We start from the raw sequence: 22,608 nt of genomic DNA on the forward strand, positions 1-22,608 counted from the left end.
CTCTGTATAGTTTACCTAGATGACATCCTAGTTTACACCTATTTACCTAATATTGCGGAGCACTAGGCTATAGTCCGCAAGGTACTCGATCGCCTAAGGACCTATAGACTATATTACAAGCCTTCTAAATGCACCTTCGCTGCTAAGGAGGTATCCTTCCTTAGCTTCCTCGTATTAACCGAGGGTGTTAAGGCTAATCCTAATCGGATTAAGACTATTACTAAGTAGCTAACACCTACTAGTATTAAGGAGCTTCAATTATTCCTAGGTTTTGCTAACTTCTATCGTCGCTTTATTAAGGGCTATTTACGATACGTAATGCCCCTAACTAAGCTTACTAAAACTAAGGCCAACCCGACTAGAGAGTTCAAATAGACTAATAGAGCATAAGCCGCTTTTAACGATCTAAAGCAACGCTTTACTAAAGTCCCCCTATTATACTATTTTGTGCTAAGCAAGTAGATCCGTATTGAGACTAACGCTTTACAGTTCGCTATATCGGCTATTATATTACAGCAATTAGATAATAATTATTACTAGCACCTAGTTGCCTTCTTCTCGAGAAAGATAATTAACGCTAAGCGTCGCTACGAGACCTACGAGCAAGAATTGCTAGCTATTGTCGAGGCCTTTAAGCATTAGAGGCACTACCTCGATAGGGCCTAATATGCGATTTAGGTCTATACGGACTATAACAACCTCCGTAGCATTACTAAGGTTACTAGGGTTATAGGTCGACAGGCTAGATAGGCCGTCTACCTCGCTAGGTTTGATTTTAATATATTACATCGGCTAGGCGTAAGCAACCCTGCTAATAGCCTATCGAGGCGACCTAATTACGATAGCGAGACCTAGTATATTAATTCTTTGTTTCCAACCCTATAGTATAAGATTACTATAGACCTTACCGTAAAGCAAGCGCAGGATAAGCGGACTTCCGGACCCCGCGGCGGCAATAAATACTATAGCGGAGTTGTCGTTCTTCTAGTATACGTTAAAAGAAAGGACGTAGATCGCTCGAGCTATAATAACTCGATTAAGGACATTGCTATTTATAGTAATAGTCTATATAGCGATAGCACTATAGAAGAGGTTGCAGTAGTTCCGGCTACTAGTGCTATTAGATATATACAATGCGTACCTCGTTCGACAGTACGGGTGCTGTTAAATAACCTTGCAAATAGGGATAGTTAATCGTTTATAGATAAGCTATTGCGTGCTTAGTAGAGGGATGCCTTTGCTATCGAGCGTATTAATAGGCTTGTAAGTAGAAGGGCGACTCGATCTAGTAAGAGTAATAACAATTAGTCGATCGACGATAAAGGTTACTTAAAGTTCAAGGGCAGATACTATATCCCCGCTAAACAATCGATTAGACAAGAGCTTTTAAAGAGGCACTATAATAGTAAACTCGCTAGTTACTATAGCATAGAGAGGTCGCACGAGTTACTATCGCGTATATACTACTTGCCAAATAGTAAACGGCATATAAAAGAATACGTACAGACCTACGTAGTATGCTAGCGTATTAAAGCACTAAAGCACCTGCTATTTAGCGAGTTGTCTTTACTTCCTATTCCTAGGAAGCTATTCGTAGAGCTTATAATAGATTTCATTATAGGCCTTCCTCCTACTAAGCGTAGGGGTAGTAAGGATGTGTATAATGCTATCCTTATTGTAGTAGATCGATTTACTAAAGGCGCCCGATATATCCCGGCGCGGAAAGATTAGACTACTATTAATATAGCAGAGGCGCTATAGACTAACATCTTCTACACCTATTAGGGAACCCCTAAGGGGATCGTATCCGATCGTAGATCGACATTAACATCTTACTATTAGAGCGAGATTTGCTTACAGCTAAGACTGAAGTATCGGCTATCGACAGCCTTCTATCTATAGACTAATAGTTAAACAGAGAGGCAGAATGCTACCCTATAGCAGTACCTGCGTAGCTATATTAATAAGAACCCCGAGGACTAGGTAAATCTCCTATAGCCTGCAGAATTCGTATATAATAATAGCGTGCACTTATCTACTAAGGTTTTACTATACATAGCTATAATAGGCTAAAACGCTGCCCTACTATAAGATCTATTCACCTCGCTCGAGGCCGAGCGCAAGGAAAAGGAAGCGCGTTAAGTACCAGAAACACTAGCGGCAATAGAACGTGTCTAGAAGATACGAGAAATCTATGCTAAGATAGCTAAGAAGCTAATAAGGGCTTAAGAGTACTAAAAGACCTACTACGATAAGCGCTATATACTAATAACCTTTAAACAAGGCGATATAGTTATGCTAAGCACTAAGAACCTCCGTATCCGCAAACACCTATTACCTAATAGCAAAACAAGGCCCAAGCTCGCACTAAGATACATTGGCCTATTCCGTATTCGAGAAGTTAAGGGCTCTTCCGTATAGGCCTATTAGTTATAGCTTCTACCTTATTACACTATCTATAATACCTTCTATATATCCCTCCTCAAACTATACTATTAGCGCGAAGGTAATAAAGCGCCTACTAAGTCAGAAGAAGTCTTAGCTGATAGTAAAGAGCTGTAGTCTATAGAGCGCATACTAAAGCATCGGACTAGACAAGGCAAGAAGGAGTACCTACTAAGATAGCAAGGCTATTCGCCTAAATAGGACTTATAGGAAGCTAAAGGTTCCTTCGAGGACATAACTAAGTTGTTAGATAAGTATTAGACTAGCGTAAAGAACAAGAAGAAGGCCAAAAGCTTATAATGTTACTATTAAGGCCTAGGATTAATGCTACCCCCGGGGTGCTATTAGCTGACTAATCAGAGGCAAGCAATTGTTAGCAACAAGGACAATAAGACTATACTACTATAGTAAACGCGTACCGAGTATTAACAAGCGCGCTATAACGCGTTAATTAATCGCCTACTCTTTTAAGGAATCTACCTCTTTACTAGCGCACCCTATAAGACCCTCCTCTTAACGCCCCTCTTACTTCTACGTCCTATCGGGGCCTAAGGCCTAGGCGGTCGGTAGAGGCGGCGCGCGCGCGTAGGCGAATAGTGTTAGTAATAATAAGGATAACGACGGCGTTACGCTTATACTAAAGGGCGACACGGCCGGCGCGACTATATTAGTAACGGTGTTGCGGAGTATATTATTAGTCGAAGAAGGAAATCGAAAGCAAGGTAAAGTTAGCGCTAAGACGACTAGCGCCGCTATTGTTAACATTACTTGCTACCTATATTACGAGCCTAAGGTACCTTTAATTAAAACTTTGACTAAAACTTTAAGGCTAAGTTAAAATATTAAGGCTCAAAAGGATTAAGTAGCTTAATGGACTAACTAACTAAGGGCAAAACTATAGAGCTAAGCTAGCCGGGGTCGATCTTGCGGACAATAGGTTACTCCTCGATCTTTCCGACCCTTTAAGCGAGGCGAACCTCTACTACTGCACTTATAATAGCCTTCACCTATAGAAACTAGAAGAACTAAGTTTTTTTGAAAAGATATAATTAGTTGACACTTAAAGGCTGCCAAACCTAACTAATTAGGGCTAGTGAAACTACGACAGTAAATAATAGTCCTCGTAATAACAAGAACAACCCTCGGAACGGACAAACCCTCGGAGCGGACATTGCTAGGTCTTTTAAGAGTAGACGTAAAGAACTCGGTACGATATTACTTAGAACGGAGGCAGGGCTATAATACCTCGTACGTCTACCTATTATAGTAGGGAAGACGCGCTCGTATTATAATTAGTCGAAGGCCCTTAATTCTTGTAGATACATATTACTTTATAGTTTATTATATATAGAGATAGCGCAGTTAGAGTTGGACATTGTGTTAGAAGGTGAGGTTTAATATAGTTATATAATCAGGTAGTTAAGTGTTTAATTTAGCGCGGCTAAGCAGCTTATTAGACCTGCTAAGTTAGTAGCGATAGAGGTTTAAACAAAGACCGGCTACGAGGGCGCGGCCTTTAGAAGGGAAGCGTATGTTAGGACTAAAGAGGTTATACGTAATCGGTATGTAACTAGGCTCGAGTGAAGCTAGGGTCTTAGTGCCTCAGGCAGGGCTTGGCGCTTAGCGTTAGGCTAACTAGCCTGCCTTCCTCCTTCTCCTCCTAGTTCTCTATCGAATACTACCTGTATCCACTACTACCCTATCTACCTGCTAACATAACCCTTCTTAAAACTTTAGTATAAGCTACTTAAGCCTCGATAGTAGTTATACGAATCGGTCTAAAGGCATTTAGATATTTAGTAGTACTAGGACGACTACTAGTAGCCGTAGTACCCTTCTTAGCTAGGTCTTTAGTACGAAGAGTACTAGTAGCTATACTAGACTTACGCTATTACTACTTATTTAATATACGCCGGCCCTTAGTAGTCTTTTTAACTTAAGCGGTCTCTTTATCTTTAGCTAGACCGGCTAGTAGCTTAGTAAGTTAGTATCTCCTATTATAGCCCCTATAGCCGCCGCCGCCTCTTCTATATCCTTTCTCTAGCGCTTTAGGTAGCGATTCGTAGCTATACGCTCTAAGTACTTCTTACGCTTCTTATATATATTATCGATAATACTATTTAGTATACTAAGTATATCGTTAAGCGGTATATCCTTCGTATTATCCGAATTCTTCTTATACTACTTTATAAACGCTAGCGCTCGCTTATAAAGGATAGCCGCGTCGATATTGTCTCTATATAGATCCTTAGTAAGCTTAAAGACCTCGTAAAGGTTCTATAGCTTATACTTTAGTACTATAACGTTTACTAGAATATCGCAGTTCCGGCTCTAGTATAGATCGTTATCGAATATATGCTTAGCCTACTTAGTAATCTATTCCTCGATATACTCTAGAGGATACCCTAATAGACTACTCTTTCTCGGCTTCTACGGTAAAGGAGGTGCTACTAGCGGCTCGTAACTATCCTATACTAGCTTCTTTAGCAAGTCCGGGTTATATATGCTATAGTAGGTATCTTTGCCCTATACGACCTTCCCTTCTAGGATTAGATATATATACTCCCCCTCTCTAAGATACTTATTAATAATAGCCCGGAAGCACTAGCGCTAACCCTTTACTAGATAATAGCGTATATTAATAAGACGTATAAAGATAGGAGACGCGTTCTCGGCTCTTTATCTTATTAGGAGTCTGTTTCGGTATATTAGGGTTCTCTATAACTACGAATATCTATAGTATCGTTAAAGGTACTCGCGCCGATTCTATATACGACTATCCTAGGATACGTAGTAATCTCGTCTACGGTACGACGTACGCGGACCGTAATACCTTCTCTATTATCGTACTTATCTAGACTATCTAGCTCGTTTATAATATTAGAGATATTCTTAGAGAAGTCGTCGAATTTCTCTCCTAGAACCTATTTAATCTTATCCGAGACTACCGTAATATAGAGGCTACTAGGATACGATAGAAGATATACCTACTCTCGGTATAGGATAGTTTAGTCCTTATTATAAGGTTTAATTATAGAGATATAGCTACCCTTCTATAGTAGAACACGACCCTATCTATTATCGTACTAGTACGGCAATATAAACACCGCGAGAGCCTTAATATTTAGTAGACGCGTACCGCGACCAAGCTTCTATATTAGATCGAGAATATCGTTTATAATAGGAATACCCTACTATCTAACGATCTCGATATCTAGAATATTTATACCTATCGTAGTAGCTAGTATACCCTATATAATACGGATATATAAGTCTAGCTTCTTAAATTCCTAGTACCGTAGGTCCTTATCTAGTAGCGCTAGATAAGCTATATAGAACGAGATTACCTTCCGAATATCGATAGTTAGCTTTTCTCCCGGTATAAGTAGTATACTAGTCTATATATACTTTATGTATAGTAGTAAAGGGTTATAGCTAAGTAAAATAAATCGATTACGACTAAACCTTTAGCTAAATAGCAAAGCCCGAAACTTAGTAGTTATTGTTCTACCTAGCGGTCTATTTTAATTAGGAATTATAATAGTAGGATATTACGCGTTCCTAAATACCGAAATAGATAAAGAAATATACGTCGAATAGCCTATAGGCTATACGGATAATACAGATAAAGTATACCGTTTAAATAAGGTACTATACGAATTACAATAGGCTTCTAGATAATAGTTTAAGAAACTAAGTAGCTTACTAGCTACTATAGGATTCTAACCTAGCTACCTTTATAAATAAGGAACCTAATATCCGAACTACGTACTACGTCGACGATGTATTAGTATTTAGCCTAAAAAAAGAAGATATAGACTTAGTGCGCGAATACTTATCTAAAACGGGAGAGGTTACCGACATTAGTCTAGGCCCTTTTTTAAGCTGGAATAAGCTATATATTTTATCTATATAAGTTATATAGTAATATTCTATATAAAAATTACCTCTATATATACTCCGCTAGAGCCTTAGCTTTACTAACCTAAGGTACTAGCGGGGCGACTTAGAAGAAGGCAGATAAGAATATATACCGCTTAATTAAAGTGGAGTCTTCTTTATTTAAAGAAGTTATAGCTTAGTAATATAGTATAAAGATACTCTAATTTTTTAATATCTAAGTAACCTATTATACTAGTACTAAGGACGGAGTCGTAGTTTTAACTTAAAGTTAGGTAGGGTAGATATACCTATAGCTATATTAGTATCGTAACTCGTATACGTATTTATCGGTTAATTTCTACCGCCTTCTCGGGTTATAAAATAATTAAGGTATGCTTCTAGTTACTAGTATTAAAAAGTTTGCAGAGCTTACTTCTAGTAAAATATAGTTATATTTCTAATTCCGGCAATAAGCTAGTTAATATTAGTACTCCTACTACGGTACTTACTACTTAGCAACGTTATTTATATTTCTCTTTCTAAAAGCAAACTAAGAATAGAATGTTTTTATCCTATATTACTAGGCTATAAACCCTACCTATAAAAAGATATATTAATTAAATAAGACTCGATTTTCTTACTTTTTTTCTCTTTATATATCTTTTTATCCCTAAGCTTTAAGGGCTTTAATAATATAGGATAAAAATGTTTCTCTTTTAGTCTATTTCTAAGGAAAAGTTAAAACCCTAGTACTCGTTTCTTACTTATAGAAGCCTCTATTCCTAAAAAGATAAGTAGGTAAGTTTAAGGTTTCTCGAGGGCCCTAGTATACTATTTTTTAGTAATCTAAAGTACGAACCCTTAGGTTTAGTATACTAATAATCTATATTAAAACTTCTAGCCTACTAAGATTTCTAATAGTCTAGTAATTTTAAAGATATTAGAGGGCAAATAAAAGGCATATAACCGGCTAAGTAAAGCTAGGGTCTTAGTGCCTTAGGCAAGGCTTGGCGCTTGGCGCTAGCCTAACTTTATAATCTCTATCTCCCTCCTTTATAGACCTTATCGAATACTATACGCCTTTAACTATATGTTACGGTTACTCGCGACAGATCGTTAGGTGACTTCTTATTACGTACAAGCCGAGGCTTCTTTGGAGAGGCTAATACAAGCGGGAGGCAGAGACAGAATAATTAGTATAAAGGTAATTCTAATTAGTGAGTAGGTAACATGAGTTGAACGCCTCGAGCTATAAGGGCATTCCGGCGTTCCTAAATACAAAGGAGACATCTTGTCTATAGTCGTAAGCGACGTAAGCGACGCTGTCGCTCTCGACCGCTCCTATCGCTCCTAGTAAGATAGAGCGACAGCTTAGCCTACTAGTCTTAGCGTCGCTCTAAGATTATATAAGGACTCTAACTAATCAAATCCGTAATACTATCCCCCTCCTTAAGCGGGATAGTCCCTTATTCCGGAACTTTCTAATTCCAACTTCTTTGCTATACTAAAGTTATTAAAGGACTTGTCTTCTCGTTAGCGTAAGGAAAATATCGCAAATAATATCCTTGCCGACTGCCTCGAAATGCCGATCCGCTACTTTTATTGCGAATAGGCCGATAAATCCTACAAAGTCGATCTCCGTTCCGGCCGCTGCTCCGAGTGCGCCCTATACGGCTAGTCCTATAATATGTAAGTTACTCGTATAGAGTATAAAAAAATCCGGAAGGCGCGCCTAAAGATAGCTAAAGATCTCGAAGCGGCCGAAGAGGAGGAAGACCTCCTTACGCGGAAGCTTTTCGAGTATCGCGTAAAGGTCCGTCGCTTACGTAAGTCGCTACGTATAAAGGAAGATCGGGAGGTATAAGCTCTTAAGGCAGAGGAAGCCTCTATTTAATAGGCGGAGGAGCTCGAAAGAGAGCTAGGCTCTTCGCCTATAGAGCCGATAATATTCTCGTTGCCTGCTAACGAGCCGTTTCCCCTAGATAGCCGATTATAGATATCGCCTTATAACTGGAGTCGTCTAGATAGGACGTCCTAGCCTACCTCTAAAATTCCTAGTAGGAGTGCCGAGAGTCTAGTGTCCTAAAGGTATATATTTTCAATGTTTCCTATCCATTTCATCTTCTAGCTAGTTAGTCTAGTAGTATAATTCTTGGCTACAAAAGACATAGTTACTAGGTATGCTATTAGAGTCCCCGCTCCTCGAGCTACACTGCCCTAGGTCGTTGAGAACTCTAAGGCGCTATAATCGATGGGGTCTAAGAGGTCGTAGGTTCAATTCCTATACTAGTTATTTCTTTTTTGTCCGGTTTTAATATTTTTTGATTATCTGCTAACAGTTCTGCAGGTTTTCTTTTAGTTCCTAGGTGTTTTCTAAATGTAGGTATCCTTTCTATTTAATAAGGTATTTCTAACCTTACTAATCTAGGATTTCCTCGACTTTAAACTCGTTTTCTTCCTTAGGTTAGAAGTGAAATGTTTCTTGATACGGTGTTTCGGCGTCTGTAGGTTCTAGTATAGAGATATAGAATACTAGGTAGATTTTCGCGTCGTCCGGTAGTTTGAGTCGGTAATTAACTAGTCCTTTAGGCTCATTAATTAGAAATAGCCCGACTTTAACGTAGTCTAGTTTCTTAGTCGATCTCCGGGTTTTTAGATTCTTTGTTAGGAGGTAGACCTTATCCCCCTTCTTTAGCTAAGGTGCCATTTTTCGTTTAGCATTATATAGCCCCGTAATCTTTTCTTAAGACTCGGCAATTGCCCTTTGCAATTCCTTATATACCTACTTTAAGTGTTCTAAAGCGACTATCGCTTTATCCGCGTATAGATACTATAAATACTGTTCCCCGAATAGCTGCGGATGTTTCCTAAAATTAGCGAAGAATGGTGTCTCTTTCGTAGTCTTAGATTGTTAGTTGTTTAGTGCAAGTTGTACTATAGGCAATAGCGATGCCTAATTGTTTTGTGCGTAATTGACGTAGTGCCGTAAGTATACCTCTAAGGCCTAATTCTTAACTTCCGTTTAGCCGTCTATCTGTAGATAGTATACCGTTAATAGCTTGTGCTTAATTCTAAGCGTCGCTGTAAGCGTCTTCTAGTAGTTTAACGTAAAGAGCTTGTCTCTGTCCGTAATATAGGTCTTTAGAAATCCGTAGTATCGTACAAGTCTATCTAGTATAAGGTATCCGAGTTGCTCTACCGTACTTGCTTCGTTAGTAGGAATAAAGTGTACGTATTTCGTAAGCCTATCGACTATAACAAGTATTATATCGTAGCTATGTCCTATAACCGGATCCTTAGACTTTAGTAGTTTCGTAATAAAGTCTATTGTAACTTCGTCCTATAGTTTATCTAGTAGCGTCCTAAATTAGATATGTCTATATTTAGCGTGTCTATTAGCCTTGTTACGCTAACATTGTAGACATTTCTTAATATATTCTAGAACTCGTTGTCGCATATATAGGAATCCGAAGCTTCGCTTAACTAGTTCTATTGTTTTTGAAACTCTAGGGTGTCTATTTTCTAGTCCGTCGTAGTGTTGTCGTATACACTCCGTAACTCGTTCCTTAGGTACTTAGTATTTCCTATATTCGATTAGGAATTGTTCTTCTATATCCTAAAGAACTCGTATAATATAGTTGAATTCTTTTATATTAGCACTAAGGCTTCCGTCTTGGTTTGCTTTTAATATCTGCTGCTATACTGGTTCGTAACCTTCTATATAGTCGCTACGGCGGCTTAGTGCGTCGGCTCGTCCGTTCTCGCGTCCTAGGGTATAGCGGATTTCGAACTTGTACTACCCTAGTAGTTCCGACTAGCGGGCCTATCTTCGGGTTAGTACTTTAGTCGTAGTAAAGTAAGTCAGATTCTTATAATTAGAAAGAATCGTAAGACTCGGTGCTCCTTCCGCGTATACTCGCTAGTATTATAGTAATGCAACTATTGTAAGTAGCTCCTTATTATAGATGTCGTAGTTCTGTTCCGCGGGTAACATCTTTCTCGAGTAATAGGCTACCGGGTATCGTTTCCCGTTATGCTCCTATATAAGGTATACTCCTATAGCCCTATCCGACGCGTCTATTTCTATCTAGACCGCCTTACTCCTATCGAATAATCGTAGCGTTAGCGCAGAAACGTATTGCTTCTTTAGCTACCTAAACGCTTCGTCTTCCTTCGTGCTCTAGTTCTATTTCTTGTCTTTCTTTATAAGCTCCGTAAGGGGTACCGCTATCTTAGAGTAGCCCTCGATGAATTTTCTATTATAGTTAGCTAATCCTAGGAATGATTGTACGTCTTTAACGCATATAGGCGTTAGCTATTCCTATATTGACTTGGTTTTTTCTAGATCGATCCTAACTCCTATAGTGCTAATAATAAATCCTAGGAATTTAACTTCCTTCTTATAGAATTCGCATTTCTTAGGTGCAGTCTTAAATCCTACTTAAGTAAATCGTTTAAAGACGTCCTGCACTATTCGTATATAGTCCGCGAGAGCTCCTTTAGTATAGACTAAGATATCGTCTATATATACGATAACGCATATATCTAGAAGGTCTCGGAGGACTTCGTTTACAAGGTCTTAATATAACGCTAGGGCATTTGTAAGTCCTATAGGCATAACTAAGAATTCGTAAAGCCTATATCTTGTTCGGAATGCTATTATCCATTCGTATCTAGCTACTATACATATTGCGTAAAACGCATCGCGTAGGTCAATCTTCGTATACTAGTCTAATCTAGTTAATCGGTCTTGCATTTCTTCGATGTTCGGTAGTAGGTACCGATTCTTAATTGTAATGTCGTTAAGTCGTCTAAAATCGACTACTAGCCGTCCTTCGTCTGATCCGGCTTTCGGAACGAACATTACTAGTAAGGCTGCCGAGGATGTCGACTTCCGTATCTAGCCTTTTTCTAATTTCTCTTTTAGCTACTTGTCTAGGGTTTTAAGCTCTTTCTTAGACATTGCGTATAAGGGTCCCTATAGAGGCTCTTTCCTAGGCTGTAAGTGTATTTTATAATCCTATAGTTAGTGTTTAGGTAAGGCTGCCTTGCCTCTCTCCTCTTTAAAGAGTCGCTTCTACTTAGTATACTCTTTAGGAATGTCTAGGTCCGAGATTCTAGCTTTATTCTTCGATAGCGTATAACTTCTATCCTTCCCGTAATTATTATTATAACCCTCTTAACCTAACGGTAGTGTCGATCCGGGTTGAATACGGTTCTCCGTAATTCCTATCGACGTAAACGTCTTACGAATCGCCCTGCGTTTATCAATCTCATCTGCCTACGAACGCTGCCGCTATATAGGTTGAATGCCGATTATATAGTCGCATTCCTTAAATGTAAGTACTCCTTTTCTCTAGTCTACGACTAGGTTATACTTTCTTAACTAAGGTATGCCTAATATAATGTTATAACTGGCTATGTTAGTAATATCTAAGACAATCTCCTCGTAGTGCTATTAGATAGCTAGTAGTAACGGTATCGTTTCTCGTTCTATACTAGGTAGCGGTGACCTATCTACTACTATAAGTTTATACGCTCCTTCTCTTCTGCTTCGGGTTGCGATCCCTCGGCTTTTAACGAATAATTCGGAGGCAAAGTTCCCGCTCGCTCCGGAATCTATTAATGTACTCGTCGGGTGCCCGTTAACGATAACTTTCGTGCGGAAGACTGCTATTAATGCTTGAGCGCTTTCGGTATTAAGGAACTCTCTTAGAACGCTCTAATCTAGAGAGTTAGTCCGTTTCCCGACTAATTAGTAGCCTAACGTTGTTCTAACTAGTTACGGATCCGTAGTCCTACCGTTCGTACTTCTTCGGTATATAATTTTTCCTCGAGGGTATCGTTATATATATCCCGTCCCTACGCTGCTATAGCCTTTCGGTATTGCTGATTTAATCGCTAGACCGTCTAACGCATATCTTAAGTAATAATCGTCCTTTCGTCGGGTAGGACGTATCCGTAGGGCGTAATTATACTCCCTATCGGTACTCGCTCCGTAATAAAGTTATAGTACGCGTAGTCTATAGGTATCCGGGGGTGATTCTAGAATTTTGCCTGTAAGCTTATCTAGAAATAATCAAATTGGATAGGATCGACCTTCCGTTATCCGTTAACCTTTAGAAACATTTCCTCGTATTTGCGTACTAGATATAAGGCGATTATTCGCGCTGCTATAGGTATATCTATTGTAAACGTAAGGATCGTATCGTCGTTAATCCCGAATTCGTCTTCACTTTCTTTATTCGTAGTTTCTTCCTCGGTATCTAGACTTCCTTCTAAATCTTCTTACTGTTCCTCCTCTTGCTAAGGGGACTCCGGTACTTCTAGGATAGCTCCTAACTCCTCTCTAGGAGGGAATAAAGCTTCCGGATCTCGGTTTTCTTTATCGTCGGCATCTAAGTAAGATTCATTAATCGTTTCTTCTTCTAACTAGGATTTCGTATCTTCTCGTACGAGTCGCCTAATCTAAGGGAAGAATCCTACTTCTACTTTAGCAGAATAATGAATTTAGTATTAGTCGTCGTAATAGAATCTCTAGTAAAGGGCTCTATATACGGGTTCTTATCGTCGTGCTATTATACAGATTTGTCGTAGCTCTTCCTTTACGACCTCTACGTAGGTCCTTAGCGCGTTATTAATAGAGTATAGCTCTACTACTATTCGGTAGCCTTCTCTACCCGAGTCCTTTCGTTATATTATATTGAACTGTTCGCGTCGCACTATATTCTTACCGCGGTAGTTCCGTGCTATATAACCTTCCTTGCTATACGTATAGCAAGTCAATCTTCCTGCTTTCTTAGGCGAACTCTTGCCTTTTCTTCCTTTAATTGCTCGACCCTTCTAGGTAGCGTCTAGCTCTATTAGTTGCGTACCGTAGTAGTTGTTCCCTTTTGGTTTATCGTAGGTACTGTAGTTTCGTCTATTATCGTATCTAGGAGTATAACTAGCTTTTCTAGAAGTCTTAGAATCGTAACGTCGTTCTAAAGCTCGTTCGTAGAGCCTATCGTCGAGATCGATCGTAACCTTAACTAATGTTCCTATATCATCTATTTTTCTGCCGTCGCGTATAAGCTCGTCTTTAACGTTATCCTTAAGACCTCGCCGATACATTGTTATAAGAGCTTCATCGTCCTAATCCGTAAGTTAGGCGTATTCCTAAAATTTAGCGGCGTAATCGGCATATAACCCCTTCTAAGTTAAATGTTAGATAACCCTAACTGCGGTAGCAACTTCGTTAGAAGATCTAAAGACCTTCTTCATCGCACGCTTAAGATTTTCGTAGCTTACGAAGATTCTATCCGAATTGTCGGTCCCGTTGCTATCTAGATAGGTCCTAAGAAATAGTTTAACCTAATACTAAGCCCTGCCTCGTATAAACGTCGTTGCGAAGACTGGCTTTAAGTTATCTTAAACCTAGTTAAACATGAAATATATATCTATCTAGCTAACCTAGGTATCGAATTTGTCTCGGTCGCCGTAATAAAAGTCTAGCTTTCCGATCTTGAGAGAATCGTTTCCGGTATAGGTTCTAAGTGCATTGCTAGCACTAGAGGTAGTACGTCGAGTACTGCCTATCTCGCTAAGGGCGGGAGTTCCCCTTCCGACTTGTAATAAGGCACTTATCCTAAGGGCGTTTAAAGTGTTACGGTTACTCGCGATAGATCGTTAGGTAACTTCTTATTACGTGTAAGCCGAGGCTTCTTTAGAGAGGCTAATACAAGCGGGAGGTAGAGACAGAATAATTGGTACAAAGGTAATTCTAATTAGTGAGTAGGTAACATAAGTTGAACGCCTCGAGCTATAAGGGCATTCCGGCGTTCCTAAATACAAAGGAGACATCTTGTCTGTAGTCGTAAGCGACGTAAGCGACGCTGTCGCTCTCGACCGCTCCTATCGCTCCTAGTAAGATAGAGCGACAGCTCAGCCTACTAGTCTTAGCGTCGCTCTAAGATTATGTAAGGACTCTAACCAATCAGATCCGTAACACTATACTATCTATCTACTTCTATAACCTATACTATAAAGAAGAATATTAAAAGAAATTTTAGGGCTCGAATTCTAACAACTTTAGTTAAGTATCGCTATATAGCTAGGAGCTTAACGTAGTATATAGGCTATATATCCCTAATAGTAATTTAGTTAAAAGCTTAACGTAGTATAGGCTATATACCTTTAATAGCAAAGCTACTAACCTTAGTTTCTAACTTCTAGTCTTCTCTTATAGGATAGGCTAGTAATAGAAAGACGGTCGGTAGATACTACTAGTAGCTTCCCGGTAACCGCTATAAACCTAGAATTAGTTTCCTTTACGTTATAGACCCTCGAATAGCGGTAGTAGTTACTAGCTAGGAGCTAATTTAATATAGCCTCTTCTAGCCCTTCTAAATATACTCGTAAAGCGCTATAGTTATAGCCTATCTAATAATCTATATTTATAGAGCTAATAAAGTAGGTAGGTTATAGAACCGGCTATACTAAGCTTCGTAATAACTAGTAGTAGAATATAACGTAGACCTATACGATAACCGGGAACCTAGCTAATGCAATTTTCATACCAATTGCAATAGTAAAAAGTGCCCGAAAAAAAGTCCTAGGATCGCCGAAAAGGGTTGGGGGAACGAGAACGAGAACGAGAGCGAGGAACTTCAAAATTCGCGGGCGCTACCGCCGGGCGCGTACAGCTGCATGCACAACGCATCCGAGAGTCTCCTCTCTCTAGCTGGATCTGGACTGTGGAAGAAACAATTGTTCGCTGCGACAACAGTCTGCATGATATTTGCTATGTACTTGAATCTACTTGTGGCTAGCCCAATGCGCCGGCGGAGCAAAACGAGCAGTAGCTGCAAGAGCAGCCTCTGCGGCATCGATGCGACCTTGGTCGCCCGAGGCTTGTGCCTCTTCGAGGACTTTTTGGTCGGCTTTGAGAGCTTTTGCTCTTACCATTTCGACTTGCTCGAGGAAGGTCTTCTGCCTTCTCGGCTTCTTTCGTGGGGGGTGGTCTGGCTCTGGCTCTGACTCTGGCGATGGCGATGGCGATGGCGATGGCGATGGCTCAGACTCTGGCTCAGGCTCCGAGGATTCATCCCGCAAGGGGGAGACAGGGCGGCGACCTTGCTCGATTTCTCGCTCTGCTGGCTGAGAATCTGCATCGGGGACAAAAGGGGAGGAAGAGGCGGTAGCGGCGGCGGCAGGCGACTTCTCGACAGCGAGAGGCGCAGGAGGTGCAGCGGCTATGGTGCTCAGCACCGCTTCAACATCTCGCGGTGTCTAGCAAAGATAGGTCAGCATACATGTCTCAGCACTCAAAAGAATGTTTGCCACAGTACCAGCTCATGCTCATGCGACCGAGTCGTTCGGAGACGGATTCCAACTTGCTCTCCCAACAAACGGATGGCGTTGGCACAACCAGCATCTCCAGTGCGCTCGGCCAATTTCTTTAGGCTCTTCAACAGCCGCTCCGAATAAATGCGCGGGCTTCGGCCCACCCGCTCCGCGGTATTTCTACCGCTTGCTTGCGGCACAGTCCAGTTCCAATTTGGCCAAAGGGCCTCGATTCGTGCCCGAAGGCCAGCGAGATTGCGGCTGTATCTTGAGCCACTTGCAATAGTAGCGTCAAGCGCTAGTTGATTGTCGGCGGCTTGGCGAAGGGCGAGGGCATGTGCTGGATCTTGAGCCAGCATGTACTCCCAGCAACAATGGCTCCAGAGTGCAGCAGAGGAGGCAAGCTTGGCGCGCTTCTTGAGCTCTTCCCAGCAAATATCAAAACGAACGGCCTCGTTTTGCCGGCCCAGCCACTCTCGAACTTCCATAGCAACCTGCTCTGCTTCTGTGACGACACGGCCTCTCATCTTGACGAAGATCTGTATACGACTCCGGAGGCGGAGGACGAGGCGGAGGGCGAGGGTGGACTCTTTCTGGATGTTGTAGTCTGAGAGGGTGCGTGCGGTCGTCGTCGAGTTGCTTGCTGGCGAAGATGCTCTCCCTGTTTTGGATCTTGGACTTGACGCTGTCGATGGAGGCGAAGCAGGCGGGAGGGCAAGCACTCACGGCTACTGCAGCCTTGAAGAACGCGCTCACCCGAGCTTTCTGCCACCTCCCACCTGCATCAACAAGCACATCATCCTACCTTCTCTCCACTCAAATGTCTGTCTTTGCTCTCGAAAGTCATTTTCGGTGCCTTCCTGTATCTGTTCCTCCTCGCAACACATGCTCCTAGCACCTCCTACCCGCATCAGCAAGCACATTATCCTACCTTCCCTCCACTCAAACGTCTGTCTTTGCTCTCGACAGACATTTCCGGTGCCTTCCTCTATCTGTTCCTCTTCGCAACACATGCTCCTAGCACCTCCCACCTGCATTAACAAGCACATTGTCCTGCCTTCCCTGCACTCAAATGTCTGTCTTTGCTCTCGACAGCCATTTCCGGTGCCTTCCTCCATCTGTCTGCTCCTACTCGCAACACATGCTCCCAGCACCCAAACAACTGCTCTCACTTTCAACAGACATTCCAGGGGCCTTCCGTAACGTCCAATCGTGCTCTTGACTCATTGAGATGTTGGGGAAGGAAGACAATCAGTCCAAAGACAAGCAAGCAAGCAAACGGATGTTACCTGCGGCTGCTGCTCTGATGCTACATGCTTTCAACAAAAGTTGTACTACCCGTATCGCGATGCTTGAATGTCGTAGATTTGCAGAGTCCCAAACGTCCAAACACGAGGCACAGGCGCGGTTTGATAGTCCTCATGTTCCTTCGGCACCTCTCCTCTACCTCTTCTTTCAGCGCTCAACGTATCCCTTCCCAAATGATTCTGGTTTTGCATCTTCGATATCTTCTTCCTTTCCTAGGCTGTGCTCCCAACTCCTCTGAGCAGCTTCGTCCTTCTCGTGCATCATCTTCCGTAAGCACTTGCTTACCAGCCTCAAGCTCTCCCGAAACTGCTCCTCCACCTGACGGCTAAAGACCCCAGCAGGATGTTTGTCCACTGTAAGATCGACCGCAAGACCCAAGGGCTCCAGGAGGTGGAGCGCGTCGATCATCTGTGCAGCGCGGTCCGGCTTCGATGTGTCATGCTCGGTTCCAGTGCCTGCTGCTACGCCGTGAGTCGGCGAGGTTGTACGCTCGGCTTTCATGCTGCTTGATTCGAGGGAGGAGGGGGTACGGCTTGTGCGCATTTGGGTCGGCTTCATGGCGGCGTAGAATCATTCGGTTGTTGAGCTCGTTCGGTTGGGCAAGCGTTGTAGGCGTGCTGATACAGCAGGCAGGCAGGTATGGGGTAGCTGCTGTCGATATGGTCTGGTTCACGGCCTTTCCGCGATTGAATCGAGTTGACTTGTGAGTGCGCGGGATCAATGGGGGATACAGCAATCCTGACCACCGAAATCGCCGACCTGACTACCGATCTGACTGGTCGGATAGCGCCGTTGAGGTCCGTGCGGAGGTCCGCGCGTCGCCTCGGCTTGGGCAAGCTCGACTTTCCGAAAGTAGCCCTTGTTCCTTTTCCCTACTATGTTAGCTTCTGCTAGCGTTAGCAGCGCTATAATTTTATAAGTTATAAGTTAGTCGTTTTATAAGTTATAACTAAGTAAATAACTTACTTTTATAAAACTCTTAGGGAATTCTAGTATAATTTAATTAGAAATTATATAGAAACTAAATAAATCTAGAAGGTAAATATAGTTTTAGCTTTACTTCTAACTAGATACTACTAGAGTAGTTCTAAGTAGAACTAAGTAGTAGATCTAATTCTAGATATAATAATATCTAGTAGCATTTTTATATAAGTATATATCTAGTATATAGGGCTATATTGTTGGTAATATGTGTTAATTTTTTATAGAACTATATTCTAGTACTATCTATATCCTACTTGTATTCTAACTAAACTCGCTACTAGAATTAGTACTATTATTAAAGTAGATTTTTCCTTTAATTAAACTAAGTCGTACTACTTTGGTGTAATAATATCTTCTGTATAGGGAAGCTACCTAGATATTTTATTTAGTACTTAGCTAAGTTTTTCTAAAATTCTTTCTAAATTCTTTCTAAATCCTTTCTAAATCCTTTCTAAATCCTTTCTGAATCCTTTCTAAATCCTAGTCGAATTGTTTTCGAGTCCTATTAAAATAAATCTTATTTAAATCTAATTTAAATTCTATTTTTATAGATTCGACTAGTATTTAATTAAAATTCTTTTTAAATTCTTTCTAAATCCTTTCTAAATCCTTTCTAAATCCTTTCTAAATCCTTTCTAAATCCTTTCTAAATCCTTTCTAAATCCTTTCTTAATCCTTTCTAAATCCTTTCTAAATTCTATTTCAATCCTAGTCGAATTCTTTTCGAGTCCTATTAAATTAAATCCTTTTTAAATCCGATTCGAATCCTATCTATATAGATTCGATTTATACCTAATTAAGTCCTATTCGAATTCTATTTAATTCCTATCTAAATATATTTTTAAAACTCCTTTAAATTTTTAAAATTCTATTCTATTTACTTTCTATTCTACGCGTATTCTATTTATATTCCTAATATATTCTATCTATACTAGCTACTGCAATTATTTTTTAATTTTTATTATTTAAATAGTAGTTAATAGTCTCTAAGTCTAATTAGAGAGAATTTTAGTAATTAGCTAATATAAATTTTAAATATAGCTAATTTAGTAGCTAGCTAAACTATTTCTTAAATTCTATTTAGATTCTATTTAATTAATAATTTCTATCTGATTCCTATCCGATTCCTATCCGATTCCTATCCGATTCCTATCTAATTACTATCCGATTTCTATCTAATTCCTATTTAATTATTTTCTAAATCGTTTTTTAAAAATACTATATTAACTCTATTTAAATTCTATTTAATTCCTATCCGAATCCTTTCCGAATTCTTTCTTAATCCTTTCCGAATCCTTTCCGAATCCTTTCCGAATCCTTTCTAAATCCTTTCCGAATCCTTTCTAAATTCTTTTCGAATCCTATTTCTATTCCTTTTAAAAAATCTTTATTTTATAGTAATATTATAGAAATAAAGAAAATAAAAAACTATTAATTTCTTATAAAAATTCTATTCAAATTGTATTAGAACTATAATAAGCTTACCTAATGGTTTCGCATTTCAATTAGATTAAGCCTCGGCTAACCCCCTGTAAATTTAGAGTTCCTGACCACCGCCGGTAGTCAGGTCGGCGATTTTGCGGGCCGAAGCTTGGCGTTACGCGACTTGCATCTGATTCCTGAGGCTCTAGGATTGCGGGGCCCCCGCATATCCAGGGCTTAGCCTTATAGGCAGCCTGCGAGCATGGTCAGGTCATGTTCGTAGACGGCTCTGGGAAGCGGTCAGCGAAAGGTATCCTGTATTCGAGAAGATGTTGCTTCGGCATAAACTCACCACGGAACTACAGTATACGATCACAGCCGAGTCATCTCGGCGAATCCATTCCTCCGCCGTTCGTTACTGTACGCTCCCACCTCTCCTCCGGCTATGCAGCACGGGCTGAGGGCTCCAAAGCTCTGGGCTCGCTCGCAGGCTTGCAGCACTGCAGTGTAGGAGAGGCTCTGCGCAGGTATGCTATGCAGCAAGAGATGACGTGTAGATATGAGCTCCAAACGCGTCCTGTGTCCCATTTTCTTGCGCCTCCTCAGTCTACGCTCTTCCTCTGGCAGCAGTACAGTAGAATATGGAAGAAGACGAGGCCGGGCTAGTAGCCAAGTGTATCGAGCGCGAAGTCGTCGACGGAGCGACGCACACATACTGCCGCAAGGTGCTGCGCCAACCAGTTCAGCACGCAGACTTCAGCATTATGCATTCGGATCGCTTCCAGCATGAGATTCAGAAGCCCGGCGGCTTGGTCGAGGGCCCGACGGTGGATGTGCAGATGGCAGAGCAGCAGGTGGCGGTGCGGCACGAGGGAATGGTGGTCTATATCGAGTGGCAGACCAGATACACGGTGAGTGCACGAGGGACTAGGGAAAGTGAGGTAAATAAGTTGCTAATGTGTTGGCGCGCGTAGCAAAGCAGCAACAAGGACTTTGCGCATGGAGGCACTCCTCCGGTGGACTACTCATGGCCCAACCGGCTATGTATCGACTTCTCCGCTGTGCTCAAGGGCAGCGGGGGTCCTGATGTCACCGTGCCCCTACCGCAGCCTACAACAACTCCGCCAAACTCTGCTGCTTCAGTCTCCGCCTCCGCCTCCGCCTCCGCACCCGCTCCCGCTCGCGTATATCCAGCCAATCCTTATCCACCATACGCGGCACCGGCACCACCACCACCACCACCACCACCACCACTAGCTCTATGCCTGCCCGGGCCTGCGCCTCTACGTCGACGACAAACTTCACCTGCACTGCATCACCCAGCGCCGACGCGCAACCACCGCCCTCAGAACACTCCTCACTCCCATTCCCGCCCGACCGATCACGGCAGCGATCTCGACGATCAATCTGAGAGTGACGACGCAGCTACTGTGCGCTCCAGCCATCCCCCTCCAAAAGCTGCAAAGCCAAACAAGAAAGAGCTTAAGCGGATGAAGGCCCAGTACAATGCGTACAAGGCTTTGCTCGCGACTAACGAAGCCGCGGAATCGTAACGAAGACACATCGCCTTAAGCGTAACAGTGAGGTAGAAGATGGTCGGGGGCCAATACTTGTATGCATAAGTAGAACTAGCTGGAACGAAACCATTCATAACTTCTGCGTCTCTTCTGTATCACCCTTGGTCCTGATAGCACACAGTGACACTGTTATCCGTGATACATGGCTCTTCGATGGAGGTGCAAGTATTCCAGTATGCAATCATATCAGTCCTTATTGACAGCGATGGCGAACCATTCAAGCTAGAGCTTGGAGGAGTTGCTTTTGCACCAAACTCTACTTGCAACCTACTGACTGTTATAGTTACAACTAGACAAAGCAGCTTTTCATAGGGCATAGGGAGCTGGCGAAGTAACGTTTCTTACGCCTATACGTTTCCGCTTTGGCAAGGCAGTTCTCAAGAAAGGACTCTACCATGTCGACAAGCATTGCACAGGCACAGCTACCAGATGTGAAGCAAGAACCACCAGTTGCTGCCATCTCAGCCTATATCGCATGCTTAGGCTCCTAAAACACAGTACAGGCATGGACATCACAGCGGAACAGATCAAGCGCATGCAAGGATCCTGCTCGTGTCCTGTGTGCAAAACTACCCGATCCATTGTCAAAATCCCACGCGACCTAGCCAGTCGTCGTTACGAGAATCTTGGCGGACTCATCTACGCAGACATGTGGGCTCCCTCTCCAGTAATTGGATGGGACAAGACCAGATACTTCTTGTTTGTGACAGATGATGCTAAACGCTTCACTTGGTCTCTCCGTCTCACGTAACAGAAAGAGGCATATAGAGAGCTAATCAAGCTTCTTCGCTTCATCCAAAACAAGTACAAGTTGCTAGTTATCCGCATCCGAATTGATAATCCTTATATCGTCCTTAGGAGAAGAGTATTCGTCTACTATATTTGCTTTAAAGGCGGCTAGTCTAACTACTCTTTCCTACGAGGAACTAGTTTAACGACTACGGGACGTTGAATATACGATTACTACTTCTAAAAACGATAAAGTAGTAGCCCGATATACTAAGGATTCGGCGAAAAATAAGGCCGGTAACGGAAAGAAGGGCAATACGGCTAGCAATACGCCTAATAAAGCTAAAGGAAAGACGTATTACTATTGCTAAAAGGTCGGGCACTTTAAACGGGACTATAGGAAGTACAAATAGGACCTAAGGAACGGGAAAATCTAAGAGAATAATAGGGAGGAATCTAAGATCGCGGCTTAGACGGCTATCGATTCTACGGCTCGACTATCTAATAAAGGGGATTAGATCCTAGACTCCGGATATACTAGACATATATCTAACGATAAGAACTACTTTACGGACTATAAGGAAGAAACCGGAAACTTCACTCTAGCGAACGGTAAAACGATAAAAATCGCGGGATCCGGTACAATCCTCGTCTGATTTAAAGGAATTCCGACTACGATTCGTCGATTCCGGACGTTATATACGTACCCGAAATTGGTTATAACCTACTATTGATAAGCTAACTCTCGGAACGAGATATTACGACCTTGTTTACTAAAGAAGAAGCTATACTTCGAAGGGGAAATAAGGAACTAGCTAAAAGTATACGAGTCGGAAGATCCTATATTCTAAAGGAATCCGGATCTATCGGGACTTCGAGAGTAGCTACTACTACGGCTACTAATACTACCCTACTTTAGTACCGACGCCTAGGATAT

At 41.7% G+C, this 22,608-nt stretch overlaps 2 protein-coding genes across 2 annotated transcripts; one reads left to right on the forward strand and one right to left on the reverse strand.

Moving 5' to 3' along the window:
- Positions 1-16,873: 16,873 nt before the first annotated feature.
- Positions 16,874-17,629, reverse strand: MYCFIDRAFT_212764 (uncharacterized protein). The gene has a single exon (XM_007934404.1). It carries the CDS (start codon positions 17,515-17,517, stop codon positions 17,107-17,109), a length of 411 nt encoding a protein of 136 aa, XP_007932595.1. The 5' UTR covers positions 17,518-17,629; the 3' UTR covers positions 16,874-17,106.
- A 2,009-nt stretch (positions 17,630-19,638) lies between these two features.
- MYCFIDRAFT_180636 (uncharacterized protein) lies at positions 19,639-21,693 on the forward strand (the record flags this gene model as incomplete). Its single annotated transcript, XM_007934405.1, has 8 exons — positions 19,639-19,999; positions 20,032-20,280; positions 20,316-20,323; positions 20,355-20,914; positions 20,947-21,101; positions 21,133-21,218; positions 21,255-21,273; positions 21,317-21,693. 8 exons carry the CDS (start codon positions 19,639-19,641, stop codon positions 21,691-21,693), a joined length of 1,815 nt encoding a protein of 604 aa, XP_007932596.1.
- Between the last annotated feature and the right edge of the window lie 915 nt (positions 21,694-22,608).

Source organism: Pseudocercospora fijiensis, assembly GCF_000340215.1.
Source record: "Pseudocercospora fijiensis CIRAD86 unplaced genomic scaffold MYCFIscaffold_20, whole genome shotgun sequence".
Classification (NCBI taxonomy): Eukaryota; Fungi; Ascomycota; class Dothideomycetes; order Mycosphaerellales; family Mycosphaerellaceae; genus Pseudocercospora; species Pseudocercospora fijiensis.

Bases quoted from the DNA above. Each gene is read 5' to 3' on its own strand.
- MYCFIDRAFT_212764 (XM_007934404.1), bottom strand. From the start codon at position 17,517: ATGAAGCCGACCCAAATGCGCACAAGCCGTACCCCCTCCTCCCTCGAA.